This window comes from Harpegnathos saltator, unplaced genomic scaffold (assembly GCF_003227715.2).
Source record: "Harpegnathos saltator strain DR-91 unplaced genomic scaffold, Hsal_v8.6 scaffold688, whole genome shotgun sequence".
Taxonomy (NCBI): domain Eukaryota; kingdom Metazoa; phylum Arthropoda; class Insecta; order Hymenoptera; family Formicidae; genus Harpegnathos; species Harpegnathos saltator.
This window is the reverse complement of record NW_020230524.1, coordinates 502,553-525,742: the sequence shown is the minus strand read 5'-3', so window position 1 is coordinate 525,742 and position 23,190 is coordinate 502,553. Positions and strand designations below refer to the sequence as shown.

The window sequence follows — 23,190 nt, the reverse complement described above, 5'->3', positions numbered from 1 at the left end:
ACATGCATAGTTATAGACAAAATGGTGTCATGTTAACCGAGGAATTGTTGGGTTGATACGTGTTATTAACGTAGCTTTACAAACCCTCGAGTTATTGATTACAAAATTTTTAGTGTAGATGTGCGCAAAAATGTAACGTCACCAACCAAGAGCAATCGAGATAACGATTGGCAGAGTCCAATCTAGAGGCAAAATATTGGATATTTATATGGCGCAATATCGACGTGGCCAAAGCTATTATATTAATTATAGAATTATCTAATGAATACACGGAGAGAAATATTTGTTTGAACAAACTACCTTTCTGGTGAAATATGAACAACTCTGGTATTTCTCGGAACGATGTTGGTATTTCTGGTATCTGCAATCGAAATTTTCCTATCATTTATATTTCATCGGAAAATTGTTTCATTCAACCAAATATTTCTCTCTCTCTCTCTCTGTATGGATATAAAACTGACGCTTCTCCAATTGCAATCGAGATATCTGATGAGTGTAAAGGAACGAATGTATGAATAAAACAACTTTTCGACAAAGTTCGATTCACACAACGTTATTTTGAATATAATCGTCGATGCATCGTTTACGACGTTGATATTGACAGAAGAATACGATATGTTGCGGCGAAAATTTTTGGAGCGTATTTTCCTTATTTTTCCCCTCAATGTGTGTGTGTGTGTGTGTGTGTGTGTGTGTGTGTGTGTGACCTTTCCCTTGTCAAATGTCCCGTCTTCTATGTATTCTTGCATCGATAATAACGACGCTCGATTAATTTCCATTTCACGGTTAACACGTCGTTGGCCGCTGTCATGGCGTAAAAAGTGACAATGTTGACTCAACTCTGCCTGTACTCAACTTTGCTCTGTGACAGCGCATCGCATAAAACGTCCCATCGAGGCACCGTGCTGTTAACCGCCGAAAGATATCCGCATGGCGACACAGTCTATCATCGTATTATCGAGCACCGACATCGCGTTGCATCGATCAGTAGCATCGACGCTGCTTGAATAAACGACGCCAGTTATCGCGATTGACCCGCAGGCCAGACGTGTCATCGCGAACGAGCGACGCGAGTGAGAAAGTTGGCACGTGTATCAAGAAGGATCGACGAAACTTTATTAAACACAGTCTTTTACAATTTATGACTAAAGCAACACGAATCAGCGCGTTATCGTCGCTGCGCGATAATCCGAGATCGAGGACGACTATGGGTACGCGCGAAATTTCAGTGACATTGATCCTCGAACCCGAAATCGAGGAACGTCTCTCGTTTGCTAATCCGTTGCGTATCTTTCCCTCTAATTGAATTCTACTGTTGCGATTTCTCTCCTTTTCCCCCCGCAATCTTTCTTCATCTAACGCCGTTCATTGCTAGCTGATCGTTCCAACACCCGCCTAAGCGCACTACTTTATCGAGTTGGATACAACAAGACATTTAGAGCGACAATCAATCCTTACGATATGTACAAAAAAAAAAGAAAGACAGTATAATATATATTATATACAAAACCGAGTATTTATGAGACTTACTTGTTAAGCAACATCTCAATGCGGGTGTATCTTCTAAGAACGCAAGCTACACACGTCAGATCTGGCCTTAAGTGCTATGACTAAAAAGATAATGCCACAAAAGTATAAATCGCCCATTGGTATCGCTGCGCCATGACTTGTACGGAGATGTCGCGCGATAGTAGTATTCAACAGCAGTAGTGACTCGGCTCATAATTTCTGTTTATGCTTGCATATTTTGTAGTAGTAGACGTTCAACATCGGGTGCTGGTAGGTCGTCGCGTATCATGAGCGCCGACTGCAGTTGGACTCGCGGACATATTTGGCCCAGGTACGCGACGGTGTGAACAGACTGGGGTAGTGCTTGCGACTCGCGGCTGCCTGACTACCGGCCGTCATGCTTCGATAGGTCTCTTCATTATAGGAGCAGGAGAGATTCTTCCGTCGTTTCGCGGAGCCGGTCTCGAAGTTGGCCGGCTGGCTGCCGACCAGCACGTGGAGGTCGCCCTTCTCTTGCACGGCCCAGTCCCACGTCTCCGCGATGGAGCAGTTGCAGATGAACGGATTGCCCATAAGATTGATGGACAACAAGCGCGGGTTCGAGCCAAACACACTCGGATTGATCGTGCTCAGGTTGTTGTTGCTCAGATCTACGTGCTCCAACGCGTGCAGCTTCCTCAGAGAACTAAGGTTCTCCACGCCGGAGATGGTGTTTCCCGAGAGATTTAGCTGCGTGAGATTGTTGATCGCGGCGAATATGTTCTCGTTCAGATGGGAGATGCCGCAGTTACTGAGATCCAGAATCTCCAGATTGGACAGCTGCGTCGATAACAGCGAGCCCTCGTCGGGCACGCTCAGCGGATTACCGCTGAGCTTGAGCTCGATTATGTTCGTCGAGAGGCGATTGCCGAAGACCTTTGGGTCCAGCGGTACTTTCAGGTCGCAGTTGTTCAGTTCCAAGCTCTCCAGGCGCGTCAGGTTCGCGAACAGTCCTTCCTGCAGCGTGTGTAGCTCGTTGCCCGAGAGGATCAGTTGCTTCAGCGAGGTCATTTGCGCGAAAGTATTGTTGCCGACGTAACCGAGGTCGCAGTACGACATGTCCAAGTACTCGAGCGATCTTAACGGATTCAGGAGACTGACGAATGCGTCGGAAAGTGGATTATGGGAGATATCGAGCTCCTCGAGATTCTCGAAGATGTCGAAGGCATTCGGCAATCTCCGCAGGCTGCAATTGCTGAGGGAGAGCTTATGGAGCTTCGGCAAGTGGCGGAGGACGGCGGTCAAGTCGCTGGCGAACATCGGATTGCCGCTCAGGTTCAACACACGCAGCTTGCTCGCGTTTCTGAAGGCCTCCTCGGACAGGCGATCTTGCAGATTGCAATTCGACAGGTCCAGCGACTGAAGACTGTGCAGATTGTGACCGAGGGTGTCTTCGACGTCCAAATGCCACAGCTCATTGTCCGCGAGGACCAATTGTCGCAGATACAAGTTCTTGGCGAAGGCGTCGCCCGGTAAGTTCGTGACGCCGGTGTCGCGGATATCGAGATGCTCCAAGCGCACCAACGGCGCGAGAAGGTTCCGCCAATTCAACGTCTTCAGCGCGTTGTCCGCTATCTCCAGCTGTCGCAAATTTTCCAGGTGGGAAAACGCCTCGGAGGATATGTAGGTTAAGTTGCATCCGTTCAGCTTGAGATATTCCATGTTCGTGAGGTGATCGAACGGACCCGGCTCGATCCTCTGCAGGGGATTGTGCGACAGGTCGAGCTTATTCAAATTCGTCGTGTTGTAGAAGAAGCGCGTGTCGAGCTGGCGGATACCGCACGAATTCAGGTCGAGGTAGAGCAGCGTACGGCAATTGAGGAACGGTCCCTCGACCACGTCCAGGGGGTTGTGTTGCAGCTCCAACGTGATCAGACCCGGGCTGTCCCTGTTGAATTGATCGCATCATTGACAAGCATGAGCCAGCACGCTGAAATAAAACGAGCGATCGCGCTCGCGCGAGTGTGACCGACAACGCGTATTTGCTGATCTTTACCGGAACGCCTCGGGATCGACGCGCCTGATGGCGTTGTGCGAGAAGTCCGCGTCCAGGAGGTACGTTAATCCGGCGAAGGATTCGTACGACAGCTCGGTCAATCGGTTGTGCGCCATCTGGAGGCGCCTCAGCTTGATGGAGCTGGGAAACGGGCCGAGGTCTGCGATATTATTATCGTTCATGTCTAAGATATAGACGTTCTGGCTGAGCTCGCCGTACGGGATGGTCGTCAGGTTGCTATCCGAGCAGTCCGTCACCCAGTTGATGCGAAAGTAGTGACAGTGGCAGTCTACTGGGCACTCTTGCTCCAGCAGCTCCTCCTCGTTCAGGCCGAACGTCGAAGCGACCAGGCACACCACGAGCAGACGCAACACCCTCATCTTGACCATCGCGCGATCTGCGGTCAACAGCAAAATAATGATACACGATCAGTGCGCGTAGTCGAGCCTCCGCGCGCGTTTCAGTCATCGGTAAACGCGGACACGTACGCGTTTTCATCGTCATAGTGATGTCGTACAAAAGACGAGAATCTCCCGCGTATTCGGAGAGAGATCAGCATTTCCGCTTTTCTCCCTCCCGTGGAAGTTCAATTCTTGCTCATGCGCGAGCAAGCAAGCACATATACACAGATATTTCGGAATGCGCCAGGTGATGTACCAAAAAATACGCCGCTCTCGGTGTTGCTGCACCACGTCTCCGTCCGGACGCGCGGAGAGAGGCACGCAATCGGAGAACACGCGAGATATCTCCGTAGTTCCAGCGCGACGCCTTAATCCACGTAAATGAGTCAGCCCGGCACGGCGGGGAGTCGTGCCGGGCGGGAGAGAGCCGCGTAAATTGCGAGCACGTTCATCTTATTCATCGCGATGACGAATCACGTTCGGCTAAGTTTTTACGCTGGCGGAGGAGTGCATTACAAGGAAACGCGCCGACGCCTTTGGCCGCTAGACAACTCTTCACGCTCGAAGTCGGGAATAGGGCTTTCCGCCAGAATGGTACGCGTTGCACGCTCGGCTGCACCCCGGAGAAGACAGAGAGAGGGAGGAAAGGGCGAAAGAGAGAGAGAGAGAGAGAGAGAGAGAGAGAGAGAGAGAGAGAAAGAGAACCAAAGCCCTTGCTACGGGACGAGAGCTCGCCTTCGACCGCGAGAGCACCACCATTACCGCCGACGTACATTTGCTTCTTCGAAACTGCCAACAATCGCCGCGCGCCATATTTCTGGGCATCGGCTCGCCTCCGGCGCCACGATTCTTTAGTTTTCGAATGCCTGCTCTCCCGGCTCCGGTCGCGAGAAAGCGCTGCGTGTCGGGGATAAAATCATTTGCATACCGATTCCCTCATGTCTCTCATTTCCCCCCTCTCTCTCTCTCTCTCTCTCTCTCTCTCTCTCTCTCTCTTTCTCTCTCACTCGCTCGCTCGCTCGCTGCTCTGTTTCTCTTGGACGAGAGACACCGGCGCTTTTTGCGAGTGTCGCCTTTCTTTATGCGACAGCGTTTTGACTGGGGATTTCCAGGCAGCCGGCCGCCCTCCGGCTCCTCCGGGATCCTCCCGAGCGGAATTTACGCGTTGACGGAAGCGTTCGTTAAATCAATGGATTCGAACGCGCCGGGATATTTTCTCCGTTTCCGTTTGCACCCTCCTGCGAATCTCTCTCTTTCTCTCTCTCTCTCTCCCTCCCTCCCTCTCTCTCTCTCTCTCTCTCTCTCTCTCTCTCTCTCTCTCTCTCTCTTTCTGTTTCTCCATCTCCCTCTCCGTCTCGTCGCGCCGTTTCGGCGGACGGATTGCATTTAATATACACGGCGCTATTGTTCTCGCTCGCTGAGGGCACACTTGTCAAATCGATATCGCTGTCTACATCCGACGTCTCCGAGGAATGATACCGCCGCTGACGGCTGGGAATCATAGGACGTCAGGATATACGCCATCACGTCAGGGATCCTGCGAGGCTGGATCGCGTAAGGTCGTCCCATCGGATCGGGATGATCTCGGGGCGCGCGATTCGTCCTGTATCCTATCGAGATAAATAACTGTATACGTTTGTAGTCTTTGTTTGAGTATCTTACCCCGCAAGAGCCATTTCGATTTCCTTCAGGAGGACAACACAATTTCACCGATACGGTGCTGTTTTTATTGACCCGAGAGATGAAATGGCCTTATATCGTGTTGCACCGTTCCGAGGAAAAGAGAGAGAAAGAGAGAGAGAGAGAGAGAGAGAGAGAGAGAAACACAGAGCCAAGTTTATTAAATTTCGCGCGAACAAAGTCTCTCTTTCCTCCCACCCCCCTCCGCCTCTCTAGTCTGCATGTTGCATTAGCCGTTGCATAAGAACGCTTGGTAACATCATTACGCGAATTGACGGATGTTCTATGAAGGCGATACTCACGCAAATGGATAATTCGTACACTCCGCCGGTGAATGTCGAATTGCGTTGCGCGAATTCCATTACGCATATTAATATAATATAATATAACGCGCATGTATGTTTCGTTCGGCCGACGCGCGGGAGCGGAAAGGTACGGGTGTTAATTGAGACGTTTGCGACTTCTCGGGAAACCACGGCAATGCGGTGTCGAGGTCACGTAATTTAGGAAGTGAACGTTAAGATGTGTAACAAACGCGTCATATGCGCGCGTCTCTTCTGCGTGCCGTTTCTCGCGCGACCCGAGTAGAAAAATTAATAGATAAGGGCCTGATTATTTTTAACATTAATCAAGCCCTAACATTAATGAAGCGCTAGTAGGGATAGAAAGACAAGGGCCCTACAAGATGTGTACAAATGATGAACAAATGATTTAACGGGTCCGTATAAGGCAATATTATTATTATAAGGACCTTATAAAGTACGAGGGCAGTCTGAAAAGTTCTCGGCCTAACAATGAAAGAAAATTTTTTTTGCCGTGAAATATGTTTTATTTTTCAATATAATCTCCTGAAACTTCGATACATTTATTCCAACGTCTTTCCGATAATTCAATACCATTCAACACGTATTATAAAGTAATAGCCTTATTATAAAGTAATATCAATAAGACTATTATCTCATTAATTTTCTGTAACAAAACTTGATATCCTCTTAAAAGATCTTTCTAAGGCCCATATCAGTTTTCCATGTTAAAGAGTTATTTTGTGAAATTTAAGGCATCCCTAAAAATTCCTTCTAAGGCCCTTCTCAGTTTTCCCTACCAAAGCCTTATTTATTAAATCTAAGGCATCTTTAAAAAAATCCTTTTAAGGCCCTTCTCAGCTTTCCCTATCAAAGCCTTATTTATCAAGACCTAAAGCATCCTTAATAAATCCTTCCAAGGCCCACATCAGTTTCCCATGTTAAACCTTACAAGACAATATATTAATAGGGCTATTAACTTATTAATTTTCTATGACAAAACTTGATTTTGCATATCTAAAGCATCCTTTTAAAAGATCCTTTTAAGGCCCACATCAGTTTTCCATGTTAAAGAGTTATTTTGTAAAATCTAAGGCATCCCTAAAACAATCCCTTCGAGTTCTCCCTTCTCAGTTTTTCCTATGAAAGGTGTACGTAAAATTTCTTTACTGCGTAAAATCTAAGATATATCCCTAAAAGATTCATCTCGGGCCCTAATGTGATAATAATGAGGCATCCCTTTTTAAAGCATCCTACCTTCAGCCTAATCGGGGCCTTATGAGAATGGCCCTGACAATTCTTTACTCGCGCGAGTCGATACGCAGTGGGCGAGAGAGGAGGGGACGCGCGTTTTCGTACGTTCACACAATGACGCGCAGTCAATATCACGTGAAATTGCAATGTACAATTGTGCGATCGTAGAGCGGGGCGAGCGCGGTATCGACATTGCCGATTCAAGCCTGAGCGGTATCGAGTGAATTTTTCGCAAGACCGAGAGAGAGCGAGAGCGAGAGCGAGAGAGAGAGAGAGAAAGAGAGAGAGAGAGAGAGAGAGAGAGGGAGAGAGAGAGAGAGGGGGGGAGAGAGAGAGAGAGGGGGGGAGAGAGAGAGAGAGAGAGAGAGAGAGAGTCAGTAGCTCGTTCGGTGAAATTCACCCGGGTTTTTGCGCAATTATCGAGCGGTTTTAGGATGTAAAAGCGTTTAGTTTGGCGGATTTAATTGGGGCCTTGTTGAATTCGCGGTATTTGCTTTTTCAACTCTAGCGGAAAATTTCAAATTAGTTGATTACATCGTTTCTCCGGTCAAAGCCTCAATTGTACGTATTGCACATCGCGCCGGTTACTCGCGCAAATACACACCGCGGCCGCGCGTACGTGTTTTACTGCAAAGCGCCCGCGATTGTCCGGGGTGTAATTAAAAATAGCGCAGAGACGCGCGTCCTGCCGCGTTTACGGGGAAGCGCGATCGCGATTACGGCGCGACAAACGGGTAAGCGGAGTCGCAGTCATTGCGCGCACGTAGAGTCGCGCGCGGCCGCGAACGACAAAACGGAACACCTGTTTCCCGAACTTACGCGGAGAGTCGCGCGGTTTTACGACATCATCGACGCGATACGGATCGAGCGCGTTTCGCCGCCACGGAGCGCCCCGGGCCGCCAGTATTTCTCGTGACTGCAGCCACCGTGAGAAACGACCGCGCCACGAGCTTTCCGCTGCAAGCTCGCGCACGAGAGAAGTATTCACGGCATATTTCATTCTCCGTGCATCAAACGCGACGTCTCTCGCGCGCGCATTAGTCCGCGTCAGAGCGGCCGAGGCGCGCTCTGTTGCATGGATAACCTCCTCTCCGTGGATTCATATTTGCGAACGGGGGAGTTATTGGGTCGTTCGGAAAGTAGTTTCGGTTTTTCTTTGCATGAAAATGAAAGACGATATTTTTAATAGAAGGAGTAGTTTTATTCTGTCAAGTGTCGACCACCTTGTTCTATTGTAATATCTTTTACCGTCTTTGAAGTAACGATATGATTCCACGCTCGTAGAAGATTCCACGCTGGTCCTTATTGGCAAAAAACTGAATAATAGAGATGTGCGAACTATTCGAATTCGAATCGAATCGAATCGAATTACATTAGATTCGATTCGAATCCGAATCCCTATGATTCGAATCCGAATAATTCGAAAATCTCGAATCGCGAAGATTCGAATACGAATCACATATATTAGCGTTTGTGCGTATCAGTTATAAAACCAGGCCATCTGGGCCTGTATATTTGAACCCTTAACTTACTTTTAATTAATTATTAATTAATAATGTTTAATTACCGTAATTAACCTAACTTATAATTAATAACTTAATTATAAATTACTATAAATATTTAAATATATATTTTATTTTAAGATAATATTACAATATTAATATTCCCTTTCATATTAAAATCTTCCATCATTATTTGCACGTTTAATATTCATGTTAAATTTTTTAATGGTTCGATTCGATTTGATTCGAATTCGAATGAAATTTCATGGATTCGATTCGATTCGAATTCGAATTTAAAAAATGAGATTCGGTTCGATTCGATTCGACATAAAAATTCTTGATTCGCACATCCCTACTGAATAATTAAGTGGTCTCTGACGCCTTCATTTGAATTGAAATTTTTACCGTCCGGGAAGAATTTTGCAGCGACCGAAACAAGCGATAATCGGGTGGCGCCAGATCAGGTGAATATGGCGGATGCGATAGCAAATCCCATCTAAGAGCTAACGGCTTCTGGCGAGTCATTAAACTTGTGTGAGGTCTGAGCGTTGTCATGATGAAACACAATACCTGTTCTGTTCGCCAATTCTGGTCTCTTCTGCTTCATGGAATCATTCAATTTGTCCAATTGATGACAATACACATTCGAATCAATCGTTTGTTTGTTTGGTAGCAGCTCAAAGGAAATCATTCCTTTCCAATCCCATCAAACAGAGAGCATCTTCTTTTGATGAATATCAGCTTTCAATGTGCTTTGAGCTGGTCATCACGTCTGTTCCGTGATCCTTTACATTTAATATTATTGTATACAATCCATCTTTCATCTCCAGTTATGAGCCGCTTCAGAAATGGATCGTTTTCTTTACGTTTCAACGGCAAATCGCAGATAGTAATGCGACGAATCAAATCTCTTCCTTTGAGAATGTGGGAAACCCAAATATCGAGCTTTGAAACAAAACCAAGTTGTTTCAAATGCTCATGCACGGTCGAATTCGATCAATTCAATCTCTCTCGTCAATTTCTCGTGTTGTTAAATGACGATTTGCGTCCATCAATGCCTTTATTTGGTTTTCATCAGCCTCAACTGGCTCTCCAAAACGTGATGCATCTTTGAGGTCGAAATTCCCAGAACGAAGTTTCGAAAAGCAATTCTGACACCGGCTGGTTCAGTCAACACATCCTCTCTATACACGGCACGCAATTTTTTTTTCTTACTTGCGCTGCCGCATTTTGTCTTTACGGTAATAAAAGAGCAAAAATGTGACGAAAAGTGCTCACGTCGGTTTTCCATTTCTGATGCGACGCCAAACAGAAACAACTTGACTTGATTCCGAAACACCTTTTTTTTTTCAAATGAAGCTTGAAGCGTGCGTTGTAAAAATGTAAAATAATTTTCAGATTTAGAATGAGGTTAACTGCTTAAAAAGGCAATTAACATCTATTTGAAAAAAACCGAAATCACTTTCCGAACATTCCAATATTTTGAGCCCACACACACACACACACACATGCACGTTTACTTAACGTCTTTCTGCACGTATGCGGGCTGAAGGTGGTAAGCATTGTTGAAACATCGAATATGTGTTCGCTGTTCGCCCCAAAACGGATAAAAAGTCGAGCCGCGTTACATTCAACGTGATGCAAATGCTCGTCGTGATAATGTTCATTATGTGACTCGGGCTGCGATAAGAATTATCTTTGATAAGAAATCACATCGCCAACGACGGGCCGCGCCGCTCGTTCATCGGTCGCGCGATGAATTGCCGAGCACCTCACGAGGGGGCTATTTTGTATCGAACAGCGCCTCGTCTTGTCCACCTCATCGCTCCCGACGAGTGATTTGCGATAACTCGAGGCCGCGCGGCGTTCCGCGCGGATCATATTACCGGACTGTAATCTATTCGTTACGCCAGCAAGTCAATATACGAGGCAATCGAGCGGCAAGTTAGCCGCTTAGGCTCTTCGCATGAACAATAGCGAGAGCGTACCTAAAGGGTCCTCTTGAAAAATTAGGATGTCTTTTAGACGCTCTACGACCCACTATATCACCCTTTTGCTCTTAGACTTCTCCGTATTGTGTGCGTGGTCTCGCGAGGATATTTCTCCAAGGTATCTCCAAGGTACGATATTTCCAATTTGTTGTCCCGCTTTGTGTGCGTCTGTATGATGTATACACTGTGTGTGTGCGTGTGTGTGTGTGTATGTCCGTATATTGTTGCTGAAGTTCTCCCGACTGTACGACGGCGTTCTAAGTGGACGCTCCAATGGCTTCGCAATTGGATTTGACCGACTACTCCGATACGACCTTTGCCACGTATTTTGTAGCAACAGCGCGGGTAAATGTAATGGGAAAACAAGTTAGAGATACTCGTCTCTCCTTTGCCACTTACTTACCAGCTCGCCCGCCGATCGCTCTTCGCCGAGGGAGGTAAGCAAATAATTCGCTGTTTAAACGCTCTCTCCGACCGGCAGCCGCGACTGCTTTGGCTTCGCTGCGACAACTAAGCGTAACACGTAAGCGCGGGATCGGCGGGGCAGGTTGCGAGAGAGCTGCGTTTGTGTTCGCGTTTACGTAGCGACGGATGGCCGAGGACGCGACCGGTGACCGACGACCTCAGGCCGAGGACGCTCGCGTTGAAAAACGGATCTCGAGCGGCACCGTGTCGTCGTTAAATGAAGTCATATCTGAGCAAACTCACTCACTCTCTCTCTCTCTCTCTCTCTCTCTTTCTCTCTCTCTCTCGTTCTTTCAGAGCAAAATCTACCGAGAAGCTCGTCCCTTTCCGCGCCGCCCTTGCGCGCATGGAACGCACCGGACGACGCGGCGCGGCGCGGCGCGGCAGCCGCTTTGTGCGATCTGCTCGTTCCAGTCATACTTCCTGCGCTTTGTTTCCGTACTCGCCCTCTTTCCCGCTACAAAGCCGGAATATGCACTGCGCTTTAAACCGAATTAATCGGCGCGTCGCGCCAAAAATGACAAGCTTATCGACGTCGTTACTTCCGAGACGTGTGTGTGTGTGTGTGTCTTTTGAGAATATTTCACAGAGATTACCGTTTTCTCTCTCATAAGCTCCAAGGTGTATCCAATCGCTGTCTCTCTCTCTCTCTTTCTCTCTCTCTCTCTCTCGGCGAGAATTGTTTCGCCCACGCGACACGCGTTACTCGAGGAAATCAGATCACGAGCATCTTTTGATTCTTCCTTCGACCATCGCCGAGAGCTCCGCTTCCTCGCGCAGAGACGCAGTCTCCTTTTTACGGGCGCAATTTCCGCCGAGCCGTTCCTGCGAGAAGGGCTGATCCAGGGAGAGGAAGGCGCGAGGGGGGAGGGGGCGACGCCGCGGCAGCGGGTCTCGCGTCTGAAGTTCGTGAGGGAGGCGAGAAGTGCCTCCTGAGACAGGTTAATTAGCGAAAATCCGGTGGTTCGTATATCGTCTTGCCACAGGCGCCCGGTTGCCGTCGGACCGGCCCTGCCTCGGACAAGAAGCGCGGCCGTGAGATTCTCGCTCTTTCTAACCTCATCGGACCACTCTCGAGCGGCGCGTCGCCTGTCAAATCAGCGGGTAGGGGTCCTACCATCTTACCGTATGCGGACGCGGCGTGACGCGGAGCAAAGGGCCTGCACTCGCCTCGACCTGGCCGAGCGTGATGACAGAGAGAGAGAACGCGACAAACAACGCGGCTCGCGAGCGTTCCGCACGATTCGGGATCGCGAGCACGCCGAGCACGAGGCACCGCCAAACTGCGCCTGCGCCTGCGCGCCGCGATTCAACCCTTTTTAAATGCGTCTTGCGCCGGGACGCGAATCCCGCTGTTCGAGCTCTCGGTCGAATTGTACATCGATATGTGTGTGCGATCAGAGGACGATCACGTGACCCGGTCGCGACTCTCAAGTCGCTTATGGGAAATAAATGGCGGATCGTTCGCGGGACTATCTGGTCGATCGGCAAGCAGCTCTTTCTTTCTTTCTCTCTCTCTCTCTCTCTCTCTCTCTCGCGTGCGTTTAAATTCTACTCCGGCTTTCGATTGTGCGACCGAGCGATTCGTCATGCTAATCGAATATAGTGAGAAAAACTCGTGAGTATTTCTAATTCGTACCACCGACTGCGCGCAACGTCTCACTTTTCTCTGCGGCTAACCGGACACGTCGTTATCTGCCATCGTACTCACGTTTTTCCTTCCGTTTGCACGCTCCCTTCTCTTGTTTCCTTCGCAGCGGAATCAAATCGACGCGAAAGATGGCCAAATGTCGCGTGCGCTTTGTCGGACCTTTGCGAGAAACGTATTCGCGACGAAACAGGTGATTGATTAATACCGGCTACTACACGCGAACGAGCGGTGAGCGGCGAGGAGAAAGAGAAAAAGAGAGAGAGAGAGAGGGAGAGAGAGAGGGAAACAGGCGCGCATGCGTTGCAGCGCTTTGCTGATGCACACGCTGCTTGCAGATGACGCTAAAGGCACGGTTCAAAAAGTAAAGCGTATCTTTCGACGAGGAGAAACTAAATAAGAAACTAAACAATCGACAAGAGAAGAGGGGAACGACGCGCACGTATTTGCGCTCTCCGTTCGTCTCGAACGTGTCTTCCCCGGACTCGTCACTCGGTCACGTCGTCACGTCGTGTGAGATGACGCCTCGAGCTGCGGGTTCTTTGAAGAGTACGCACGAGGTTTGTGACGTTTCTATGGTAATCCCGATGACATGTCCGCGGCTACTCAGCAGTAAATGATAACACCCAAGAATGAGTTTGTGATTCTCGTCTCGGCGAGAGTCGCTCTTTTATCGAGGCGGCGATGACGACGCGGCTATCCCGCAAGCTGATGCTTTTGCTCGCGCATGCAAGATGTGCTCGAGCACGTGAAAACGGCGCAAACCGCCGGTATATTTCAGGAAAACATTTCCCGGAAGCAACACGTGTCTACGTCTTACAAGGAAGCATTTGCATTCTTATTAAAGAACGCTCCGCCGCGCTAACAGCATCCTCGAAGTCCGACGTGCCGGCGGGGGAAATTTATATCATTCGTTAGTTGAATTATGGACATACATTGGACAATTTACGCGCAAATGTATGCATGAGCATGTTCCGCGAGAAACAGCTAGGCGTCAACATCGGCGCGTTCCGCGTTGTTCTCTTCGCGGTTGGCTGGCGCGCCTGCTTCGAGAAACATGTTCCTCGAGAAATCGAGCGATGGCGTTTGAGATAATTAGCGACGTCGACATCCGGACGAACTCGCATTTCAAGTATTATTTTACGTTTCCGACAGCGAGTCGTGTTCGCGCTTCCCGACCGCCGACAACACCCCGAGCAAAAAATTATTAGGGCCTTCCTCGTGAAGCATGAGGCCCCGATAAGGCTGAAAGTAGAATGTCCTAAAAAAGGATGTCTCATTATTACCACATCAGGTCTCGAGATGGATCTTTTAGGGATACTAGTATACTACAAGCGCACGCTATTTTGGCTCATTCATATTAAAGTTTAGAATAAATATTATAAATCAAAAATAATCCCTGGAGTAATATAAATTCGATAATATCCGACTCCAACATACGATGTATCAGGCGTATACAGTTTGAAATTCCATGACACATATTTTCTGCATAATAACGCGTAACCGTATAACCAATGAAAATTTCGACGTTTAACATTTCTATTCAAGACCGTCTTAAGCTCTCCCCCCGTCTCTCTCTCTCTCTCTCTCTCTCCCTCTTCCTCTCTCTTTCCCTCTCTGTCTTTCTCTCTCTCTCACTTTCTCTCTCTCTCACACTCTCCTTTCTCTCTCTCTCTCTCTCTCTCTCTCTCTCTCTCTCTCTCTCTCTCTCTCTCTCTCTCTCTCTCTCTCTCTCTCTTCCCCTCTCTCTCTCTCTCTCTCTTCCCCTCTCTCTCTCCCCCCCTCTCTCTCTCTCTCTCTCTCTCTCTCTCTCTCTCTCTCTCTCTCTACCCTCTCCTCCCCCTTTCTCATTATGTACATATAAAATATGCATATAAAATATGTATGCGGGCTCGCGCGAGCGGTCACACACATACAGGCTGCTCCATAAATTGTACATAAACTTTCATATCATTTACAAAAATGATAACAAAGTGATATTCGAACTTTCCATGATAATTTTAGATGATTTGAAACTGCTCGAATAAATCATATAAATTCAACATAAAAATAACTAAATATTTATTATAATAAAGTGTATCATCATTTATTTACATTCGTTGTTTCTTGTACTCGAATTTACGCAGTATATTTAGCAATTTTAAAATTTATCGACGTTTTTACAGCAACTGTCAGATCCAAATACTTAATTTCAATCCGACACATATGTGTATTTAGACATACATTTATTATATATATCTGTTGTTTTATATGTATGTTAAAATCGTGTGTATGTGTGCGCGCGCATACACATATACACATAGGCATTCTCACACTTTCATACAAATTGTGTACAATCTACCATATAATTTGCAAAGATGATAAAGTGGTATTACAAATGATTATGATAGCTTCAAGTCATTTGCATGTGTTCGAATAATTAATATAAATTCGAAAAGATAGCTAAATACTTATTCATAAAAATCATATCATCACTCCCGATCATTCTACATGGCGCTAAGGAATGAAATTTATTTTCGCCAAAATATAAAGGAATTAATAGTGTATCTAAAACTGAATACAATTTATTTAAACTTATTTCCGCCTTCAATTGGGATGTAAAGGTTATAAACAAGGGACAGTTTTGCTCACGTAATCTTAAAATGATTTGCGGCCATATAGGGTTACATTATCATTCACACACATTTGGTCGCTTATATACATTAGTGAGCACATAAGTGCAATACGATATTGAATAATGTTCAATGTTAATTATTCGGTTACGTTCTCTGCACTGACTACAAACGTTGACATTATAGCGTCTTGTGTCAGATGACATTTTTAATATTACAATTGTTAAATACTGTACATGATTTAAAAGATGCAGGAAAAGCTCCCAAGATGCGAAAAATTCTTTATCATAATAGTTTGAGTATATTATATGAATAATGTAGGAACTATCCTGTATATTTAAGGTATGAAATAACATTTCCCGCAATCCATGGTACAGCGTTAACGGTCCTGATACGAAATCAGAATATACATAAATATATGAAAGCAAACAATCGCTTAATTTCTTATAAGGTCCTTTTCTTAGATGTTTATCAATAAATGAACACATATCAATAAGTGGTTCATACGTATCGAATAAAAGAGTGAATTTTATTAAACTTGAAATGTCGTTTATCAAAGCGATTTCTATAATAAAAGATAAATATTGGTTGTAGCAATTGGAACTATGGACGCTTTGAAATTCTTCCACATGATCATTGCAATAGTTAACGGAACAGCACTTTATGCACATTTGCAGATTCGCCTGTTGGTGACAAATGCAACACGATTTTGCAAATAGTATTATATTAATTTCCTCGATTTTGAGATTACGCCACAATTTTATCTTAATTAAATGCATCAACTCTTTCCTCGACTCGATCCAATCCTCTCTACTTAATTGACGAGTGTCCCATCCTGCGTCCATGTTTAATAATTCTTCTACCACCAAGCACATTTGCATATGTTGCCACCGATGTAACCGTTTGTGTTCCTGACTACAGTAACTGACTAGGTGACAATAATCACATGTCATGAGATTGTAAACTATTGTCTTGCAAATATAACAAATGTTTGGATTGAAGTACTTATTATAACGATTTTTTGTCAGTGGACCATGAATCACTGGAAATGCAGACAATTGTTGCATGGCCATTTTTGTATGATATGTTGGAGAATTACGTATATCTTTGTTATATTAATTCGGGAACAATGTGCGGAACTCGGTACCGTAGTGAAAATAATAAATTTCTATATTCATAGAACACACACACTCGGATGTATACCGGTCGATTATTCTAAGGACACTGGAGAAATATTTGGAAGTATTTCTTACGCGCACACCGCATGGATTGTTGACAAACTAAATAATGTTTGAAGATACAACGAATTACAAACGTTCGTTACATATGAAATGATTTATAAAATATGGTTTCAAATTGTTGTTACCAATGGATGGATTGGTAATGCACTTGATTATTTGTTCAAGCGACTGTAAAACATGTTTAGTATTCTTACGTTTTTTCCATGCAAACTCGTAGGGATGGCATATCACCGTCCTCGCGTTATTCAATTTTATATCTTAGTTTATCCAACGGCTAATTATAATTTTATTGTGTTTTTTATGCATATCATGTTCTATATTACGTTTAAACACACGTTTAGTATTTAATCATTTCCGTCAATATATAAAATTAGGATATATCCAGATATATGCAAGTTTATTCATACTTCTCGATTACAATATCTGATAATCTAAATATTTTCGTGTATTTTGTATCTTAAAGGGTTGTGTCCAAAGTATATTCATTATGTGAATGAATATATTTTTAATATAAGGCTTTAAATGGAAAACTGATGTCGGTCTTAGAAGGATCTTTTAAGGATCCTTTAGATATCCTTTAGATATACAAAATCAAGTTTCGTTATAGAAAATTGATAGGATCTGCAGCGTGTAATAAAATTGTCATAGTTTAGTATTGTTTTAGTAGATACGTTCTCTATCTGGTTTTTTTAAAAATTTTTTAATTATACCGCAATTAAAAACAAATTTTATTAGCTTTATTAGCTGTCATATGCATTAGTCTCTTCCGAGGATTTTTCTAGTATTGCCTTCATTCTGAAGTGCAGCAAGCACATACATGGAGCGGGAGATCTATTACGGTTCAACGATTGAGGTGGAAATGATAAAAGTGAGCGAATTTACTAGACATCGAGCAATTACATAATATATATTCTAATGAATTCACTCACTTTTGTAATTTTCATCTCGGTCGTAGAACCGTAATAGACCCCCCGAGGTGTAACTGAAAAATACGAAAATCAATAAAATTCATATCGACATGTCGATTTTATCGGAGACAAAAAAATATCGATAAATATTCGACACTTGTCTCTCGATATATCGATATTTCGATATTATCGACTTATCGTTGCATCCCTATGTATGCCAACAAGGTTATAAAGAAATAAAGAAATTACAGTCTAAATTTCTTCAAATGAAAAGAACGATTATTTTTACTCAGGCAATAATAAAAATATTTCCTTGTAAGGCCCTATTAATATTGCCTTATGAGGCCCTATTAATATTGCCTTATGAGGCCTTTATAATGTTGCTTTATATGAAGCCGTTAAACCATCTGTTACACATCTTGCAGGGCCCTTGTCTTCCTATCCCTACTAGGGCTCGATTAATGTTAAGGCTCGATTAATGTTAGGGAAAAATAATCAAGCCCTTACCAGAGCCCTATTAATTTTTCTACTCGGGGCGTTGCGCAACACGCAGCGATCACACTTTAGTTACTCGCGCTTTTTGACCCACAGCCGCAGTTCACCCCAGCGAGCACTCGCGTGCGTCGCAACGCAACGCCGCGGACGCTGCTGCATGTATGCGCTCGGATCTGAAGATGACAATGGGAAATCGATATCGGTCGGATATGGTACGTGTCATTCTCGTACATTTGCCCGGTGTCTGCTCATGCAGTCAGTGCGTGATTGAACGACGCGGAGCGCAACAACGTTCGCCTTTCGAAGAATCGCATTCACCAGGAATCGACGGTCGCGCGCGCGCGAATATATTGCGAGAGCCCGAGAATAGGGAGATCCCGGTGATCTTCACCGGGACCGACGACCTGCTAGCCCCACTCGTATCGCCGGCGCGACGAATGAGCAGGGCATCGATTAACTTTGCGATTGACGTTAGCCTTCCCGATAACGCACCGCTGAGTTATCGTAGCCGGGATTAATTTCCCTCCGTCGCGAAGCGGAGCGCAGCGCGCCGCGGATTTACCTCGGCTTTCGCCTTTTTCCCCTGCCCTTTCTTTCTCTCTACCCTTCTGGTCTCCCCCCGTCGTCTCTCTCTCTCTCTCTCTCTCTCTCTCTCTTTCTCGAGGATAGCGTGTATAATGAGGGGATTAAAGTAACGCGACGGAGGGGAACGGAGGTTCAAACTTAATGGAACGCGCTTTGATGCGGGATTCAAACGGTCGAAAATGTGTACACCCCGGAGATTAACGAGACTTAATTTTCCATCGGCAAGCCGAGGGAATCGCGTAAATACCCCCGGTAGAACTCGGGGCGGCTAGACGCTCCGTTATTTTTCCGCGTAAATAACGCGAGCGAGCGCGCGAACCGAGGGTGCACGCCCGATTTTCTCTTTCTTCCTCGATACTAACGCGCTGTTATTTCGTAGTATACGATACCTGGCCGAGTTTCCGTCCGTTTTTCCGACGAATTTCCCGATCGACGAAACGTGACGCGTCCGTGCGGAATAAAATATCACGCATTTTTTTTTATATTCCAGACCAACACACACACACACACACACACACGCGCGCGCGCGCGGCTACGCTACCAAGTCCGAGTTGCGCGCGCGCGGCGCTGCGGAGTGTCGTGCGGTAATTATTTATATTGTTTCAATCAATCGCGTTATTATTATTCCAAGATATATATTTGTGTGGGAGGAGGAGGGGAGGTGTGTGGTTGAGATATTGATTCGAGAGTGGGGGATGACAAAACTCCCGCGCGGATAGGCGTGAGTGCGTGCGCGCGCGCGCGCGCGCGCGTGTGTGTGTGTGTGTGTGTGTCTTCTGGGCAAGAGTATTTAAAACATTTCGCCGCGTCGGTTATGAGCCCGCGGCGGTGTGACCGTGTAATGCTACTTTATACCTGGCGATATTGTACGCGCTTGTATTTTATTTTTCGCGTGCGTGCCGTTTTGCTCTCGTTTCGTCATGTTTATTCACGATGCGCGCGCGCGCCGTACGTGTGAAGGCTCACGACTGTCTCGCGGACGTTCCTTATTTATGTGTATATCCGCGGATGTATGCCCGATGCAATTCTCATGTAGTATACACCGAGGACGGCAGGGCGTAGTATCAATTTATATGCCGCTGCTTGTAACTCCATAAATCTTGCATTACGCTAAATAGATACTTTATATGAAGATCTTCCGCGTCAGATACACTCGCGTGCGCGCGCGCGAGCACGTGGCAAATTTAAAACTGCGTTTTGTGCCTCGCTGCGTTGTTAGGTATTCACCGGGCGCACGATAAATATTAATTTGCCTTGATTTAGAACTGGCGCTATTTGGACAACGAGAGAGAGAGAGAGAGAGAGAGAGAGAGAGAGGGCGGAGGGGAGAGCAGAGCGCTCATTAGCATACATCGTCTGCCAAATTCATTAATGATACACCGCGGCGACTTAGATGCGATCGACGCCGTCTATCGTTCTCTCGCCGGATTTAGAACGATCGCTCTTGCGTATAATTTCCCGACAACTGACCTAGGATAACGGTCGCGCGGGACTTTAACAATGGTTTTTTCTCCCGCGCACAGCTGCGCCGCAGCTTTTTGCGTGCTCCACGCTTAAGTAGATATATGCCTCCTTTGACGAGGAGGCGAAGGAAAAAAAAAAGTGGGGTAGACGAGATAGAGGAAGTTTAGCTAAAAAGGGGGTCTATTACGCGAGATAATACGCAGCAATGGCACTGATTATACGAAGTATATCTCGCCGCTTCGCGTCATTTTGACGCGAGCGAGCTATCGCGAAGGGTATAATATCGACCTAAATATTTTAGAACACTATAAATACATTTAGACATCCGCGTTCCGGAAATAATAGTATATTGCATAATCTTGTGCTGAGAGAGAGAGAGAGAGAGAGAGAGAGAGAGAGAGAGAGAGAGAGAGAGAGAGAGGGAGAGAGCGAGAGAGAGCGAGCAGTCTCTCTTCGGTCAGCTGGCATACATGTATAAATAATAAATAATATAATACAATAAATAAATGCGATATAAATCTCCCGATTCGTTTTATCGACTAATAGTGAAATATTTAGTTATGAAGAAGCACCGTAGATGGCGACGAGACAGCATTCGGAGGTTTCCCGCTGTCTCTCTCTCTCTCTCTCTCTCTCTCTCTTTTCTCCCTCGCGGGCAGGACCTGTATAAAAGATGCGACGCAAAATAGGACCGGAAATCAATCCGTACGGGTTACGTCAGAGATTAATAAACTGCGATTGTTTATTCAGAGGTCACGTAAATTGTCTCCGGCGATAATAAGCCGCGGCGGCATTGTTGTTCGTTCGTTCGTTCGTTCGTTCGTTCGTTCGAGCGAACGCCGCCGCCTCTTTTCGAGCGGCGATGTCATTTTTAGCGTTGAATGTTGCACATGGGATAAAAAGCCGCGGACAGGATACCGCGGCGCGCGACGGTATTCGGAGTAGTGGATGTCACGAATATGCCGGCGATGATCGTTCCGGTTACACGCGGATACATCACCCGTACAAGCCTCATCTATTTTGCGAGCCTTATATTCTCTCGAAATTATGTGAGAATGACTTTGGCAACGCTCCAGTCTACCGTAGAATGCGCAGGGACAACACGGTACGGAGCAACGAACTTTGGCCAACGTGACTTCGGACGGGATTCTTTTTGTTCTCCCGACGGAGAACTTTTTAGAGTCGCCGCCGACGAGTCGGTGGCGGACGTCTCCTCTCGGCGCTTTCTTTCTCTTCTCGCGGTAGCGCAAAAGTTGCCCGTACACGTCACTCGTATCGCGGCGCGATAATTATAGGGAGTCGATGGGCGCGAGCGCGAGTGACGACAGACGGATTTAGCGGCGAGAGCGCGACTCGAATTACCCCGGAAATACACTCGATCCGATCGAATTTTTCGCGATAAATCGCGAACTCTTTATCCGACGTGTTTTCGATCGCGCCGCGCGGCTCGAATTCAATCTCGTCCATTACAGGGCGCAAATTTTATAGAAATGTTATTGCGTTAACAGCGTTACGCGCTCATAACGCGGATGACGCAGTCGGAGACGGAAATATGAGCGCGCGGGAGAGCGGAAAATAGAAATTATTGCGTGCACCGTTCGCCATTTGAGATGAGATTTTCCAAATACGTATTTACCGTATCAGCGCGCGTTCTCTCTCTCTCTCTCTCTCTCTCTCTCTCTCTCATCGGACACGTTCATCAGGAGCGCCGCTCTCGCACGCGAGACTCGCGGATCTCCCGCGACTTCGCGTTTCCCCGCTTTCCGTTAGCTCCCCGCGTTCCCGCGAGACTCCGCGTGGACATAGATGTTTATCGGAATTACCACATTGTAATTAATACGATCATTATCGCGTCGCGCCGACTAGATTAAAAGCTGCACGGCGCTCGGACGCGCGGGGATCTCGCGAGGGAACGACGGGGCTTAGCGCGCGTTGCGCGCACCAGCGATATAATTAAAAATTACAGCTGGCCAGGAGCAAAACGAATATCTAAACCGAATTTACGCACTGTAATTTTTAATTATTATTCCGCGACGATCGCGGTCGCGCGTAAGCCGCAACCGCGACGTTCGCGCCTGTACGCTCGCTTAATTAATTAAACAAACGTAATTATAGGATACAGCAGCAAGCGAGCGAGCGGACCGGCCGACGGCGACGGGCCATTTTTAATTAATTTACGGCAAAGTACGATTATACGAGCTTTTTGCTAACGCCCCTTACGTGCGCCGCTTACGACGCGCACTGCCCGGCGCATTTGACCCAGGAATACATATTATATCGCCCTCGGAGGAGGAGGAGGAGGAGGAGGAAGAGGAGGAGGAGGAGAAGGAGGGGGAAGAGGAGCGGGCAACATTTCCGCGAGGCGAATACTACTACTCGTCGTAAGAGAGAGGTAATTACGATTCCTATTATACGCTAAAGCCGATACCGGTTACGGCTCGGCCCTATTCAGCCAGCCTCGGCCGCGCGCGATTCCTCTCTTCTCGAGCCGCGGCGCGCACGGCAGCCGCGCGCGTCGCGTAATCCTCGCGAGTTAATCCTCGGAGGACTCGAAGCGGGCCGGAGCGGTACCGTATGCAATTTCGCGGACGCGAATATGAATAAGAATCACGACTCACGCGTGACTCGAGGCGACGCTCTCCATGCGGCGAAGTTAGGGCGCTGCCGGGTGGAGCAGGTTAGGGTTGGCGTCGAGAGCTGCCATGGAGGTTTGGGGTTGAAGCGGCGGTGGCGGCGACGGCCAGCAACGGCGGCGGCAGCGGCGGCGGCGGCGGCGGCGATGGTGGTGGAGGCGATGGCAGTGGTGGCAGCAACGGCGGCGGCGGCGACGGCGGTGGCGGCGACGACGACGGTGATGGTGGTGGAAATGGTGGCGATGCTGGTGGTGGTGGTGGTGGTGGTGAGCGACCAACTGCGCAGACCCCAAAGTCTCTCAGCCGCGAGTACGTAGTCAAACTCCGGCTCAGTAAGGACTGTGGTCCCCGTTTGCAGTGCAGTTCGAAATCTCTGGGAGCGACCGCGTTCTTTCGTTCCTCCTCTCTCTCTCTCTCTCTCTCTCTCTCTCTCTCTCTCTCTCTCTCTCTCTCTCTTTTCCTTTT

The 23,190-nt window shown here is 46.8% G+C and overlaps 1 protein-coding gene across 4 annotated transcripts; it reads right to left on the bottom strand.

The window, feature by feature from the left end:
* Positions 1-1,092: 1,092 nt before the first annotated feature.
* LOC105190398 (leucine-rich repeat-containing protein 15) lies at positions 1,093-23,165 on the bottom strand. Of its 4 annotated transcripts, none has more exons than XM_019844725.2 (3): positions 22,711-23,165; positions 3,545-3,941; positions 1,093-3,436 (listed from the first exon to the last, which is right to left on the bottom strand). In XM_019844725.2, the coding sequence occupies exons 2-3, from the start codon at positions 3,931-3,933 to the stop codon at positions 1,795-1,797; spliced, it is 2,031 nt and encodes a 676-aa protein (XP_019700284.1). In that variant the 5' UTR covers positions 3,934-3,941; positions 22,711-23,165; the 3' UTR covers positions 1,093-1,794. The 4 variants fall into 4 exon arrangements, with proteins under 4 accessions (XP_019700284.1, XP_011151446.1, XP_011151445.1 ...); XM_011153144.3 differs by lacking the exon at positions 22,711-23,165 and adding an exon at positions 12,851-12,995; XM_011153143.3 differs by lacking the exon at positions 22,711-23,165 and adding an exon at positions 12,265-12,431.
* Between the last annotated feature and the right edge of the window lie 25 nt (positions 23,166-23,190).